General features: G+C 34.3%; 2 protein-coding genes across 6 annotated transcripts; both read left to right on the forward strand.

Moving 5' to 3' along the window:
• Window positions 1-7424: 7424 nt before the first annotated feature.
• Window positions 7425-7940, forward strand: LOC133317795 (acetyl-coenzyme A carboxylase carboxyl transferase subunit beta, chloroplastic-like; the record flags this gene model as incomplete). The annotated part of the gene is made up of 1 exon (XM_061519684.1): window positions 7425-7940. A coding segment is annotated over one exon (516 nt), but the record flags the coding sequence as incomplete, so codon positions are not given.
• Window positions 7941-12082: 4142 nt separating this feature from the next.
• On the forward strand, window positions 12083-14843 carry LOC133317782 (thylakoid lumenal 17.4 kDa protein, chloroplastic). 5 transcript variants are annotated; one of them, XM_061519667.1, is made up of 4 exons: window positions 12083-12222; window positions 12406-12551; window positions 13350-13596; window positions 14393-14843. In XM_061519667.1, the coding sequence occupies exons 1-4, from the start codon at window positions 12111-12113 to the stop codon at window positions 14614-14616; spliced, it is 729 nt and encodes a 242-aa protein (XP_061375651.1). In that variant the 5' UTR covers window positions 12083-12110; the 3' UTR covers window positions 14617-14843. The 5 variants fall into 5 exon arrangements, with proteins under 5 accessions (XP_061375651.1, XP_061375652.1, XP_061375655.1 ...); XM_061519668.1 differs by having other exon boundaries at window positions 12418-12551; XM_061519671.1 differs by having other exon boundaries at window positions 12089-12227; window positions 12424-12551.
• Window positions 14844-16128: the final 1285 nt, after the last annotated feature.

Here is a 16128-nt window from a genome sequence, read left to right on the forward strand (position 1 = left end):
AAAAGGAGAACACATGAAAAAAGAAAAGAAAAGAAAAAAGAACTCATTCTTCCCTTTTCATTTAATGCATTGTTTGCAATTGCAAGGAACTCCTTTAGAAGTGATACCTCTAAAAGGTCGTAAGAGTGAAACCTTTGTAATTAAGCCCTGATGCATGAAACAATATATTGCTTCATAGAGGAAAAAAGTTTCATTGTGGGTTCTTATATTATTGTCATTATTACATAGCCAATGCAAAACTTGAGCAAGTTGAGTACACGATATGATGAGCTCCCCATCCTCTCTGGACACAAACAGCTAGTGGTGGATTGTGATGTTCAAATCATTAACGAAAAAGTACAATAATTTGAGTCAATGTGATTTTCCTGCGATGAAATGCAGTTCTCCTTCACCAAATACTCTATTCGACTTTAGTTTCATTTTATCATCATCATTTTTTATTGAATCAGAGCATAAGCCTTGGCCAATGGGAAATCTGATCGAATAGCATAAGCCTTGGTTTGCTGCAATGGTGGTTTGAAAGGTTTGCTACAATGGTGATTTTTTAGTGTTAAGGACCAAATAGGGCCTCGATAAATTTGTCAGGGACCAAATAGGACCTTCAGCTGTTCAAAACTCCAACAAGACATAAGGCACCTTCAAAACGGCGTCGTTTTACTTCCAAGCTGGCATGCTTAACGGTGACTCAGCAAAGTAACGGTCCACGTGTGCACCGTTAGTTGGGCCGTTAGATGCCAACTAACGGAAGGACGAACGTGGCCCTTTTTTTCAAAGATGAAACACTGAAATGTGACTTTTTTAAACCGAGGGACTAAATTGTGCTTCGCAAATATTTCCAGGGACGAAAAAGGATATTTACTCTTACTTTTTTGAGACATGTCCTTTGCTAAAGCTTAACAGTGAAAAACTAACCATTAATATTGATTGATCAGGCTAATATAGAACTAATAGGTCTTATATTTCGTATTGCTGAAAACATCCTTACTGCCATTTTTTAATCGCAGTAATTAACTGAGCTAGAAAGCATGTGATATTTTCAAATTATTTCCTAATCTATAGATCATAACCTAATATATCCAGGAGTCCTTCTCTATTCTCTTTGAGGTTGTATTTGTTTATATCTCCCATTTAGTGATATTTTAAGTTAAATTATTTTTGAACTGTTAAGTAATTTAATTTAATTTAGAAGTGTTAATGAGTTAAATTTAATTTATATCTGTTAATTAATTTAATTTAATTTAATCTAGGAGAATTAATTAATTTAATTTAGTCTATATTAAGTTAAATATTATTGAATTGTTAAGTAATTTAATTTAATTTAGGAATGTTAATGAATTAAATTTAATTTAGGTATGTTAATTAATTTAGTTTAATCTATGAGTGTTAATTAATTTTTTTTTGGCATGGTTAAATAATTTTATTTAGTGATTGTTAAGTTAAATTATTTTTCAACTGTTAAGTAATTTAATTTAATTTAGAAGTGTTATTGAATTAAATTTAATTTATGTCAATTAGTTAATTTAGTTTATATTAATTTTTATTATTTTAGAACTGTTAATTAATTATTTTTAGGATTGTTAATTAATTTCATTTAATTTACGTCTGTAAATTTATTTATTTGAATTTAGTTTATATTCATTTAAATTATTTTAGAACTGTTAATTAATTATTTGTTTAATATTTTGAAATAGATTCATGGATTCCCCGCGTGATTCATCGATTGGTTCATCGCCCCAGCGAGGAGCATGAGCACGCACCTCATGGCTCTCTAGGATCTCCTGATAGCGTCATTATGTTGGGCCCAAATGATACCTCTCTCCTGACATTACGGGAGAAACACATTTCCACGTATGTATGGAATGGAAGGGTGATCGACGACTCAATATTAGACACGCCGCTACACATGACTCGTTGAACATACTTGAGGACATCAAGTCGTACTTAACGCAAGCTGGATTCTGTCATATTGTGCGGTTGCGCAACCATGATGTAAGTATTCTTTTATTGCATTTTGTGATTCATATGGATTAATTGTATTAATTTGAAAATATCACCCTTTTTTATTATTTCATATTGACCATGCCCTTATTTCCGCGCTTGTCGAGCGTTGGCAGCCTGAGACGCAAACATTTCGTATGGCGCATGGTGAGATAACGATCACTTTAGAGGATGTACACCATCTGTTGGGTTTACCCACAGATGGTGACCTTATCTCCGGTCGTGCTGGATAGTATGATTGGCGGTAGTTAATATTTGAAAACCTCATAATTCAGCCGAAAACAAATCGTGGCATGACAGGTGGTCAGGTGAGCCTTCAGTGGTTATGCCAGCGCTTTGGTAATTATGGTCCGCATGCTGGGCCAGAGGCACAACACATTAGGTTCATGCACGCAAATAGGTACACACGCGCATTTAGTGAGAAGTCTTCTTCCAGTAAGGAATACAATACCTAAGTTTGCATAGTTATACATATATGACATTGACAATGAAATAGGGAATATAATGAGTTGTCTAGGGTAAGTTTCTTACATGTACGTCTTTGCTTTCTTTTGATTCATAATAAGAATTGTAAATATTTAATATATATAAAAAATTATGATATTTTTTGTAGGACCTGTGACATATTTGAAAATTTAGATCCGAAAATAATTTCTTCATTGCAAAAAATGATGGATGACAATAACATCATCGCAAAGTCATTTCACTGTGCAAGAGATCATTACAAAGAAGAAAATTTTAATGGACTGAAAATCAGGCTAATTCGGAAGAGGAATAAAGATGGCGAAACTTATAATCTTCTAACTGCATCAGAAATTGCTGCTTTGGTTGTTGGAGACATTGGCGGTTCTAATTACACCTTCCCTATAAAGTTTGAATGCAGGCAATTTCCATTGGTCGTTTGCTTTGCCATGACAATAAAAAATAGTCAAGGTCAGACTTTATCTCATGTAGGAATTTATCTTCTAAGACCAATTTTTACTTATGGCCAATTGTATGTTGCCTCTCTCTAGGGTCAAAAGTAAGAAAGGATTAAATCTTTTCATACTTGACGATCATCGCACAGTTGCCAATACTACAACAACCACTGTGTTCAAAGAAATTTTTCAAAGGTTGAAATAAGTTAATTTGTCTTATTTGTTGAACTATTTTGCATTAATTTACAGAGTTTGCTATTTCTCTATAATACGTAATGTATATGTAATTTTACAATTTATTTAATTCTATTTTATACTTTTTACTTACCACCATTTTGTACAAAGGCACAGGTCATAGACTAGTTACTAATGAAAATGGATGCCACATTTTATGATTTATAAATTCTAGTTGCAGCTTAGCAAAGTCATGGGGAATAATGTTCATTCAATCATCATTTAGTATTCATGTTATATCTGTGATAAATTAGTTTTTCTTGGTACATGACATAAATTGTTTGTCATCATCAAAAAAAGGGAAATTGTTGGATATTAGTTATACCCCAATTGTTTAATTAATTTAAATTATATTAATTTAAACTATGTTTTGATAATTACCAATAATTTAATGTTGATTTAATTGATAATAATTATTATCTTGAAATTACTAATGAACTGATTGGTTAAGATTTCATAATAATATTTATTCTGATATAAAATAGTATTCAAGATAATTGAAGATTATATGAAGATTGGAGAATATATGAAAGATATCACGAAGAGAGAGAAAAACATAGAATCTAGTAAAGTTTAGGATAAATTTTATCTTTTTAAATTTCATATAAGAGAAATAAAATATTATTTCCCAAAGATTTAGATTAGAATTGCATTGCATAATAGAATAAGATATTTAAGTTTTACATAATTTTTATTTGAAAAAATCAGAAATTTTATTTTTGAAAATTGCATTTAAAATTTCATTTAAGGGTAAAAGATTTCTGGTTAGTTTTTGTAAAAGATTTCAAATTTATATCTTTTGGGCTTTTAGGAGAGAGAAAGTGTTATTATTATAAATAAGGCTCATTGCATATTATTCATTAGTGGAGACAATACAAGAGAGAAAAGAGAGGAGAAAATACAAGAGAGAGAATTAGATTTTCAAGATTAGAATTCTTTCTTGTGCATCAATTAAAGAGTTATCTCAAGAACAATCATTCATACATTCATCTTTTGGCAAAGTGAATATTTCTCCATAGGAATTCAGATTACCTATTTGCTTGAGTAAAAGAAGAACTGAGGTAAATCACTTTAATTGCAAAATTCTTGTTGACCGCTTTGAAAGTCTGTACTGAAAAACTTGGATACCAATTACTGTGCTAGGAAATTGAGATACCTGCATGTCTCTTTTCTTTAGAAATTGAGAGTAACTTGAGAACCCTTATGTGATAGGGTTTCAAAATCCTAAAAGGTTAGGATTTCGTACTGAGAAACTAGGATACCAGGTGAAAATTTGTGTACGGGGTAGACTAGGAAACTAGGCTACTAAAAAACTCTTTGTACGCAAGTTTCATAATGGAGTTGCCCGTCAAATTTCAGTATTCGATATTAAGGCCCGTGATTTTTTTTCTCCCTTTTGGGTTTTCCATGTAAAAAGTACATGTCTCTACCCTTATCTTGATTTATTGCTTTGAGTTAATTTCTAATTAACAAATTAATTTTATAAAACTCAATTCACCCGTCTCTCGAGTTCATCTGGGAGCAACACTTACTTGATAGCATAATTCTTCATATAAGTCTATTAAGCATAATTATTCGTTTGAGTTATGTAATCAAGTAAATCGGCCCGAAGTCCAACACGTCTCACTTCTTATCATTTTTTTTTGGAAATATTAACCCTAGTTACCTCTTTGAGGTGAGTTGATTTCTCGGGCATCCCCACAAGCTTCAATTCTTTGGGCTGGTTATGAGGCTAATTTTGAGTCGGGACTTAGTCACATTTAAAGCTCTTCACCCCTCCCCAATGGTGTATTTAGTTGGAATCAAACATAGGTTTTCTCCCCACTTACTCATCTTGTGCCGCCAATTGAACAATACTCATTGGTTCATCCTATCATTTCAATACAATATATATTCCCTAATATTTTAGCATTAGCCTAATTAGCATGTCAATGTTCACATAGACCTTCAAGCAAGTTATTTAGAATTGTTGACTAATAATTGTTAGAAATCGACAATCACACAAATCGCAAACGAAAAGAGAAAGAGAGAGGAGAGGAGAGGAGAGGAGAATAGACGCAGTGATTTACCATGATTCACCCAATTTAGGCTACGTCCAGCTTGTCTATACTATATTCATCTCACCGTCACTCGTTACAAGTCACTCGATTTACAAGGAGAATATAAATAGGATTAGAAAAAATTCTAACAACAACTATTCATGGCCCAAGCCCAAGCTACTAAGAAAAGAAAAATTTACAATAAATCAGAGACACACAACAATATCTTGCTTCTATGGGCTCGGGGGCATTGCCTCTTGGATCCCCACCCGCTGACCTGGGAACGGGATTCCAGTTGCCTTTTTGCTGACCCCGACCACAAGAGTCATCACCAATATGCGAAATATGAGCCATATCCAACAATAATTAGCACCCATATGAATGATCATGTTAGGATTCTTAGGCAATGCTGCTAAAGGTAGATGTTGTCTCACTAAATATGTGATTGTAGTTCTTAATTCTTAGCGCAAGTTGTTTATAAGGTGCTTGTTCCACTTAAAAACCATATATGTATGGAATTATTGTTTGTTATGTCACTTGATTGTCCACTCATGAGTAAACTATGTCATTTTATTTATTTATTTTCTTATATTAATTGATTCATCTTTGTATGGTTATGATTCTCTTTTTTTTTCCTTATCACCATGAATCCACTTTTATATTATTATGATTTAGTGACTGGACAAAAGCTTATATCCATTGACTTGATATCATATGAACCATGTGTGTGTGTTTTTATAGTTTTATTAATTTTAAATAAGTTCTTATAATTTAAAAAATTGAGAATACGTCTTTACATTTTTACGTTTTTTAAACAAATTTGTTTACTGGTACTTTGTTAATTACTGCTAAATCATAAACATCGATTTGAAAACTTAAATAAATTATAAAGAATTGTGTTATATGTCAAATAACTTTTTAAATTTTTGTAGGCAGTAGTATGGGCCTAGGTGGAAGAAAGCCCAAGGAAAGAAGAGTTATTGAAAGATCCAATCAGGATTATGTGACTAATTAGAACCAGGCCTAGGTTATAGGGCTTTCAATTGCCATTTATAATTTTCATCATTATTTCCTGAAGTCCTGAAAGACCTGAACTATGTTAAATACTAAATGGGTAATATTACTCTCATGTAACATGAGAGTAGTTCTCTCATGTTACAAAGAGAATCTAAGTAGGGCCCGCTATTTAAAAGCAGAAAAGAAAAAGAAAAAAGAAGGGGCACGATTTTCGAAGTGAGAGAAAATGAGATAACTACCTCATGTGAAATGAGAGTAGTATTTCCCATACTAAATAGGCCTATTTTTCTGTTTAATGAATATCATACAAAATCCAAAAAATCCCTCTCTTTGCTTCTGATGTCTCCTACTCTCCCTCTACTGCTCCTCCAGTGCTTCTTCCCTCTTCTCTAATTTCTGCGCGAGAGACATTATTCATGCACTCGTCTACGTTTCTTGTTTAAAGAGCAATTTTACACACCATTCTTGATAAAGATCATGACATAACTAAATTAAAAGAGAAGCTATTACGAGTCTCACATTGGTTGTCTATACAACTAATGTGGGGTTTAATAAGGTGGCACTCCCACCCTTTGAGTTAGCTTTTGGGGTGGTGATCTCAAGGTCCGTAACAATTGATGCTTTCATTGAGAGTTGAGGCTACGGCAAAAAGCTACCTACAGACTGGATTAAGGTATCATACCTCCCAAATGGGTGTTGTAATGAATACTGATAGATGAGTGAAGCCGCCAAAAGGGAAAGAGCTATCACCGGGTCAGTGTCGATAGAGTGAAAGCCGCTGTGTACGTCGGCCCTTAAAGGGGGTGACAATGTTACGAGTCCCACATTGGTTGCCTATACAACTAATGTGGGGTTTAATAAGGTCTTGGGCACTCCCACCCTTTGAGTTAGCTTTTGGGATGGTGATCTCAAGGTCCGTAACAATTGATGCTTTCATTGAGAGTTGAGGCTACGGAAAAAGGCTACCTGCAGACTGGATTAAGGTATCATACCTCCCAAAGGGGTGTTGTACTGAATACTGATAGATGAGTGAAGCCGCCAAAAGGGAAAGAGCTATCACCGGGTCAGTGTCGATAGAGTGAAAGCCGCTGTGGACGTCGGCCCTTAAAGGGGGTGACAATGTTACGAGTCCCACATTGGTTGCCTATACAACTAATGTGGGGTTTAATAAGGTCTTGGACACTCCCATCCTTATAGCTAACTTTTGGGGTGGTGATCTAATGATCTCGATGAAAATCAAAACTACAAGCATTTGTGGATAGAATGTGAAAATTGTTATGGATTAAATTATCAGAAATTGTTTCAATCCAAAATGAATATTTGTGAGCACTGTGGATATCATTTGAAAATGAACAGTTTAGATAGAATAGAACTTTCGATTTATCAGGGTACTTGGAATCCTATGTATGAAGACATGGTCTCTCTAGATCCCATTGAATTTCATTCAGAAGAAGAACCTTATAAAGATCGTATTGATTCTTATCAAAGAAAAACAGAATTAGCTGAGGCTGTTCAAACAGGTACAGGTCAACTAAACGGTATTTCTGTAGCAGTGGAGATTATGGATTTTCAATTTATGGGAGGTAGTATGGGATCCGTAGTAGGTGAGAAAATAACTCATTTGATCGAATATGCTACCAATGACCTTTTACCTCTTATTCTAGTATGTGCGTCCGGAGGAGCACGTATGCAAGAAGGAAGTTTGAGTTTGATGCAAATGGCTAACCCACCCTAAGGAAGTTTGAGTTTGATGCAAATGGCTAACCCACCCTTTGAGCTAGCTTTTGGGGGATAGTGATCTCAAGGTCCGTAACAGAAGCACACACATCATAAAGAAATAAATAGCTTTTTTTATTAATGATATATATATATATATATATATATATATATATATATATATATATATATATATATATATATATATATATAGTTCTTGAGTTTACTTCCAGATCTAAATTGCTGAAGTAAAATGATATACATGAAGAAGTAAGGTGCTTGACACATCATTTGTATTAAATTATTAGTTAATAAAAATCTTTTTGATCAGTAGTAAATAATATTTGATTTTTTTAGCTAAATTATTATTATATAGTTAAAAACTCACATGAACTGAAATAGAAAACATCAAACATTTGGCTTATTTTTCTTTGAAAAAGTTATATTTACAACTTATTTTCGTTTATAACCTCTTACAACCATATCTTAACCGTTGATTTTCGCCAATCAACGATTATCATTTATTGTGAATTAATAATTAATTAATAAATTTTATTTGCGAATATCTTAACCGTTGATTGACGGAAATCAACGGTTAAGATACGGTTGTAAACGAAAATATGTTGTAAGTATAACCTTCCCAATTTTTCTTTGTTAATTTAATGAAAAAATATTTATATTTTTGCTACAGAAAAAATTTCACACTCACATTAATGTAAGAGGGTGTTTGGTACAAGGATTGTTTATTTCCAGGAAAGTCATACATTCAAATGTTTAAGTGTTCAGAAATATGGCGTGTTGGAGTGTCATGTCCCTGTTATGATGCATTGACATTTCAAAAACATTTCAAAAAAATTGGCGTGTCATGTCCGATACTTCCTGACACTTTTCGACACTCTAACATGCGTTGCAGAGACTCAAAAAAGATTTTAAAAGTTGCGTTGCGTTGCGTTTGAGTTTCGAATACTAGATTCGTTGGATTATAATTACCATTTTATTGAGTTTAATGTAACTATTTTTGATATCTTATGCTTCTTTGCAAAATTGATGGGTATTATAAGTTTAGCTTTATTTTTTTTGTTAAATTATTGAATATTAAATATAATATACACTGCATAAATTAAAAATATTAATTAATATCAAGACATGACCTAATGTGCCAAAATCTAATATTTTTTAGAATTAACGTGTCAGAGAATCATGTCGTATCATATCGTATCCCGAGTCGATATCGGTGCCACATAAGGTACTTGGATTAAAAAAATTTCTCGGTAAAATTGGATTCCCGGTATTCTTTTTTATGAAGAAAAATGCTACCTCATAATATCACAGAATGTGTGGTATTTTGCAAATTCCAGCTGATGGAAAAATGAAACACGATTTATATGACTAAATTAACCCTGCCCTTGTCTTTTCATATATCTTTGATTTTTCTCTCATCGATTTTGGCCTTTTCTTCTCCAAGACTATCTCGTTGACAAACCCTTGGTTTACCATGTTTTTAGGCTAATTTATACAAGAATTACACAGTGCATTGCATGGAAATTAAGGTTTTACATTATAAAATCATAAAGATTGGATTTCTAGCTAACATGTTGTAATCTTGCTTATTTTGAAGGTATTTTGACATAAAAGAATGCTTAATGGAGCAAAGGAATGAAAGGAGATGTTTGAATACCAAAGGAAGTCCAAAGAAAGCAAGCTACAAGCAATTCATGGGCTGTTGATGGAGAGCGCTTTAGCGCTCAACAGCGAGCTAAAGCGCACTAATAAAGCAAAACAGCCAAAATCCACTGGCAGAGCACGTTTTAACGCGCTACAAAGCGCTGGCAACAACAAAACTTACTCTTGAAGAGCGTGCTTTAGCGCGCTACTGAGCGCTAAAGCGCTCTCAGGCAAACGAATTTAACCTATGAAGAGCGCCTAAGCGCTCTGGTGAGCTCTAAAGCTCACTGACACGTCAAAGCTCAGGCCCAATTGTTATCAATATCCAATTTAAGATTTGAATGAAGATTTGAAGAAGATTTGAATGGAAATAAAAAGATATGTTTATTCTCTATAAATAAAGGGCTTTGAGACAAAGAGCAGGGGCGTTTTGAATTGGAGAGTAGAGAATCCTATTGTGGAGCAGTGGAACGCTGAAGATTCAAGACGACATCACACCAATGGAGTCTTGGGGATTTGTTTTCTTTCCAATTATTTTTGAATTCAATATGCTAGGCTAAATTTTTATGTAGTTAGAGAAAGATGAAACCTAATTGAATCTTTGTGTTATGAATTAAATTGTCTCTGAATTCTTCTCTTTTTATATTTGAATGAATTTATATGTTGTTAATGCTTTCTATGAGTTTGCTCCTTATAGATTGATCTAGGGGAATTGTATGACAATAGAGATGTTGGTGCATGAACCCTGATTTGATAAATTTGTCATAATCTTTGTGATCTAGGGATAGACATAAGGCAATTGTGCAATCTTTGAATTCTTGATTTTAATGCATGTTTTCTTGGGGAACAACCGGGGAACTAGGATTCTTCCAAGATCACATAGAATTAGGATAACAAGGAATTGAACCTTAATTAACTTAGAAAGAATTGATTGACATTATATTAAGAGCAGATTCTATACTATTTAATTCATAACATAAAGAGGAAATTGGGGGAATTCGAAACCCTAACTACGCTCGTTCTTGATAATTAAACAACTCATTTTTTAATTGTTTTTAATTTTGAATTTACGTGTTATTGATTGTTTTTAATTTCAATTCTCTCCATCTCAATCTTGGTTGTCCAACTAAATCGCGATTAGTGAACTAGTGCTTGAAAACCAATCCTCGTGGGAACGATCTCGTATTCCGGTACACTTTATTACTTAACGAACGTTGCACTTGCCGAGTCGCAACACTCGTACCTGCACATCACCATGCAACGCTTGCTTCAACAGCCATGACATCGCTTGAATACCCTCTCAATAGCTCAAACCACAACCAGATGAGGGCTCAAAATGGAAGAGTGTGGGGGTAACGGGAATGAGACCAATGAGGTTGTTACTGGAGAGGTCGAGGGTTCAGAGAGAGGACTAGTTTAAAGGAGGGATGGTTTCGTTAAATGTGTTTCAACTTAAACGGAGATAGTAACGACAATTTAGCTTGATGAAGCCAATGGGGATGGGTCCAGAGATTGTTGTGAGAGAAATCCAAGGTTCGAATCCTGTGAAAGGAGAAAAGTGAAGGAGGAAGAGAATCGTGAAATGGTTGTTGTCAAGGAAGAGACTTTTGAGATTGAAGAGACCAAAGAGGTCAATTATGGGTCCAGTTAAGGAGTTGTTCTGCAAACTAAGGACCCTGGCCTGAGTTGGTTAAGACGAGACTGTATTTTTATTTTGATTAAATATCATTTTGGGACCTCAACAAAAAATACGGAACCCATTTTATTCCATTAGAAAAACAAAGTCAACTTGTGGTCCTTCTGAAATTACACTTCTTTGAAATTGTGGTCTCTCAGAAATTCAAAGAAGACTCGTATTAATCCCTCAAAAAGAACTAATACATATACTTTTTTTATAAGGGATTAAAATGAGTTTCGTGTTTTTTGTTGAGGACCTAAAAGGGTATTTACGTTTTTATTTTTTTTATTTGTGAGGTTAGTTTCGTAAAATGAATCTACATTCACAGCAATATTTGACAATCAACCAAACATAGAATTAGGAAACTTGACCCAACATTTCAGGTAATATTTTGGTCTACCAAATAGTTTTTTTGTAATATTCTCGAAAAATTCAGTTTTCCACCATATTCGTGAGAATCATGATTTCCGGAAACAAAAAATTTCTCTTCTACCAACTGTCCCATAAAGAGAAAAGACACGGTTAAAAAAAAAATTAATAAAATCCACTCACTTGTATATATATATGACAGATAAATTTTTTCAATAATAAAAGGAGAAATATCAAACCTTTAATTTATATATATTATAGGAAACATATGTAGTTAATATCTTTACCAGTAAGATAGTTACTTAAAATAACTTTATTTGTACTTGATTTATTTAGAATTTATTAAATATTGATAAAAAAAATGTTCCAAAGAAACAAGCAGCGATGTAGTGCCACGTGTCATGCCATGTAACATATTTATCTGCAGATAAGCGTTGGACGAGTGGCCTGAAAGTTCCAAAACTGAAAGAGTGAACAATGGCCAACATTTCAATTCCACTCCCACGAATCGGTTTGTCCATACGCAAGTGCTCAACGAAACGCCCATGTTTCACCAGTTCAGCTTCAACACTCAGAATTTCTTGCTCTGGTCTGGTCTGGTCTTTCTTTCTCTTATGTTGTTATATGATTTTTGTTATTACTTTGCTTCCAACCTTTCAATGTGTTATGTAAAATCCAATGAAGACCCTTTCCCCCCTTAATCTTCGTCTGAAAGTTAGATAGTAAAATTTCTTTTGTTAGCAAAAATATTAGAGTTAACAATGTTTTCTAGGGTGTATTGTAGGAGCAGCTGGGTTAGATGGATCTGAGAATAAAGTAGGGTTATTTAATTTCAATGGAATCAAGGGCGTGGTCTGTGGTATTCTTGCAGCTTGCACTGTTGCTTCTGCTGCACTTCCCGTTACTGCTGCTGGCCAGGTTCAAGCTGAGCTTAAATATTAATAGTTATAACTAAACTATCATTCTCTGCATTGCATTGCATTGCATTTCATTTGCTATGAATCTTATTTTTCCTACATATTTTGTTCTAAGAAAGTCAAAAATTTCATATAATCATATTCTGAAGATATCAACTGAGGTTAGAATAGATCAAACGGTTTCTTTCTCAATTTATGTTTTGATTCTTTTCATGCTAACATGATATTGACATATCTATTGTTACAGCTGATAGGGTGAATTTTTCCTTGGTTACCAACTTACCAGTGTATAGAGTGGTTTTTGAAAACATACGATATAATGGTTAACATTTAGTTATAAGCAACAACTAAGTTTTTATTACATCATTCAAGTTTTGACATGTTAGTAAACTTGAGGTAAACCACTACTTTGGAGTGTGGTTCCCTCTATGTATGAATTAGGAAGCTTATTACAAGTTTGGTTGAAAATTAGTCTGTGTTCAGAAATATTTCTTTCAGTATTTGGTTCTTATAGTCATTTGGATAAGTCCTAAGAGCCTAATGCTAAAATTGATGTCCTTCATAGCTTTGCAGAATTGACCTTCCTTGGTCAAGCTCAAGGCCTGTTTTCCTATAAGTAGTGCATATTTCATATTATATCTTCTGATAAAATGTTCAAATTGCTTAGTTTCAGTGATGTATCATGTCAGTAATAAATGTTTAAAAAGTTTGAATTTGTGAAAGACAAATGTGATTTACATGTCTCCTCGAAAGATGCAAATGAGGAGAGAATACAACACCCAATATGTTTTCTTTGCAGAGGCTGCCCCCATTATCAACTGAGCCCAATCGCTGTGAGCGTGCATTTATTGGCAACACAATTGGTCAGGCAAATGGTGTATATGACAAACCATTGGATCTCCGGCTCTGTGATTTCACAAATGAAAAAACCAACCTTAAGGGGAAGTCCCTTTCTGCAGCACTCATGTCAGATGCTAAGTTTGATGGTGCTGACATGTCAGAAGTTGTAATGTCAAAGGCTTATGCTGTTGGTGGCAGCTTTAAAGGTAACATTCTTTTTATTATTTTTGAGAGACACTACTAAGCTTCAGTGGTGAAATATATTAAATAATAATAAACCATATTATAAATTATAAACTACTTCTCGTTAAACCCCGACTAGTGAGAGTGGGGTGATTGGTACATTAAAAAAAAAAAATCACTCTCTTGACTAGTGACGGTGGGATAATGGTGAAAGATATCATGACCAGAAAATTATGTCTGGAAGTATTCATTTTCCACAAAACTGGATTATTTGCTTGATTAAGAGTGGGTGAGATGGTATAATATGTAATTGTAACAGTGAATCAGTGAGGTAATAGTATGAATTCGAGTTCAACAATGGAATCGTTATAAATCTCAAGAAACTCTAAGAATCAAGGGGAGTTGAATGGCATGAGGTCTCTATGTGAGGCTGAGACTAGTGTGTAGAAGATAATTCCTCAACGAAGGAGTGAGGTATTTATAAAGGAGAATGAGCCTAACCATTTTAGGCCTGTGGACTTACTATGGTGTGAGGCAGTATACCCCACCTGTGTGAGGGTCGTGTGCATGAGAGAGGAGATGAAATGTGGTGAGAGAATATTTATCTGTTTAGAGGTGTTGTTTGCCTCGATATTGAGCCTAATTTGACAGGTCCAGAACATAGAGATTCATTATTGAAAGTGTTTCAGCCACAAACTTTAATGGCGTGCTTGTGGGATGTTTTATGGAATAGAATTCCAAAAGTATATGTCAACATACAAGTTATGATTCATACTTTTTGCCATATAGAAAAGACAATGACCCAAGGATCTGTTACAGGTGTGGATTTCTCAAATGCAGTTTTGGACCGTGTTAACTTTGGGAAAGCTGATCTTCAAGGAGCTGTATTTAAGAACACAGTATTGTCGGGCTCCACCTTTGATGAAGCTAAGCTGGAAGATGCAGTTTTCGAGGACACAATCATTGGTTACGTTGATCTCCAGAAGCTATGCACAAATAAGACCATCGGTGATGAATGGAGAACTGAACTAGGATGTCGATGATAAGCAAAGTCTTCTCTTTCTTGTAAAGCTGTCATGCCATGACATGACAGGTATTTTGGTGAGGTTAGCTAGTAGATGAGTCCTACATCCAAAAGTTAATTGAATTCTTTGCTTTCCCTGTACAATGTTGCATTCTTCCATTTGATTTCAACGCACAAATTGAAGACATTGGTACAATTAATTACTTGTATTTGTTGTTTTAACGTCTAGTTGATTCTTTCCATGGCCGTTAACTTATCAATTTTCTCCAGGAACTTGGAAGCGAAATCAATGAACTTTATTTTCTACTTTTGCTAACAATAAATTCAAATATTGGAATTATGGAAGCATTCTTTCAAAATTAAAAGCGCATCTGGTGTAGTGGTATTATGGTGCACTCCCACGTTACTTACCGGGATTCGATTCCCCGGATGCGCATTATTGTTAAACGTATGGCTCTTAGCAATTCTTTTATCATTCCATATATATATAGGCACAGTGATTTATGACGTGACCTGCATATAAGTATTGGTTAGTCATATAAAAATTATGCCGTTTTGGGTGTGATAAATCGAAGTTCCTGTTTAAAATTAATTATAGAAAATAAAAATATTATATTTATTTTCATTTTTGTATGATTATAATTTTTTATAGTTTTATGTGACTGCACCAATCATTTGGTGCAGTCACTTTACATCCGCTAAACCTGTTACGAACCTTAAGATCATCACCTCAAAAGTTAGTTTAAAGGGTGGGAGTGCCCAAAGCCTTATAAACCTCACATTAGTCGTATAGGCAACTAATGTGGGACTTGTAATATTGCCACTTCCTTTAAGGGCCAACGTCCACAGCGGCGGCTTTCACTCTATCGACACTGACTCAATGGTAGCCCTTTTTCCCCTTTGGGAAAATATTTAATATGCTCCAGGATCACCCAATGATTTGGTGCTCCCTCTCACAACATTAATTTTTTCTTTTCCTTTTTACCCTGTTATTTTTTTTCTTTTCCAATTTTACCCTTCTATTTACACTAAGGGACCACCTAAAAAATGGTGGTCCCGGACCACAATAAATTCTCTCCCCCTTTGGGGTGGCTTCACTCACCTATCAGTATTCAGTGTCTAAAGACACCAATCCTTTGGTGCAATCATTTTACATTGCCGAAAGACACCTTTATCCAGCCTATAGGTAGCCCTTTTCGTGGCTCCAACTCTTCATGAAAGCACCAATTGTTACGAACTTTAAGATCACCACCCCAAAAATTAGCTCAAAGGGTGGGAGTGCCCATGGCCTTATAAACCTCACATTAGTTGTATAGGCAACCAATTTAGGACTCGTAACATTAATTGTTACGGACATTGAGATCACCACCCCAAAAGCTAGCTCAAAGGGTGAGAGTGCCCAAGGCCTTATAAATCCCACATTAGCTTCCTATACAATCAATGTGGGACTCGTAACATTGCTATCCCTTTTAAGGGGTAGCCCTTTCTCCCCTTTGGGGCGGCTTCAATCACCTATCAGTATTCAGTGCCC

This window comes from Gastrolobium bilobum, unplaced genomic scaffold (genome assembly GCF_033153095.1).
Source record: "Gastrolobium bilobum isolate Gb01-03AN ecotype WA unplaced genomic scaffold, APGP_CSIRO_Gbil_v1 utg1481, whole genome shotgun sequence".
Lineage (NCBI taxonomy): Eukaryota > Viridiplantae > Streptophyta > Magnoliopsida > Fabales > Fabaceae > Gastrolobium > Gastrolobium bilobum.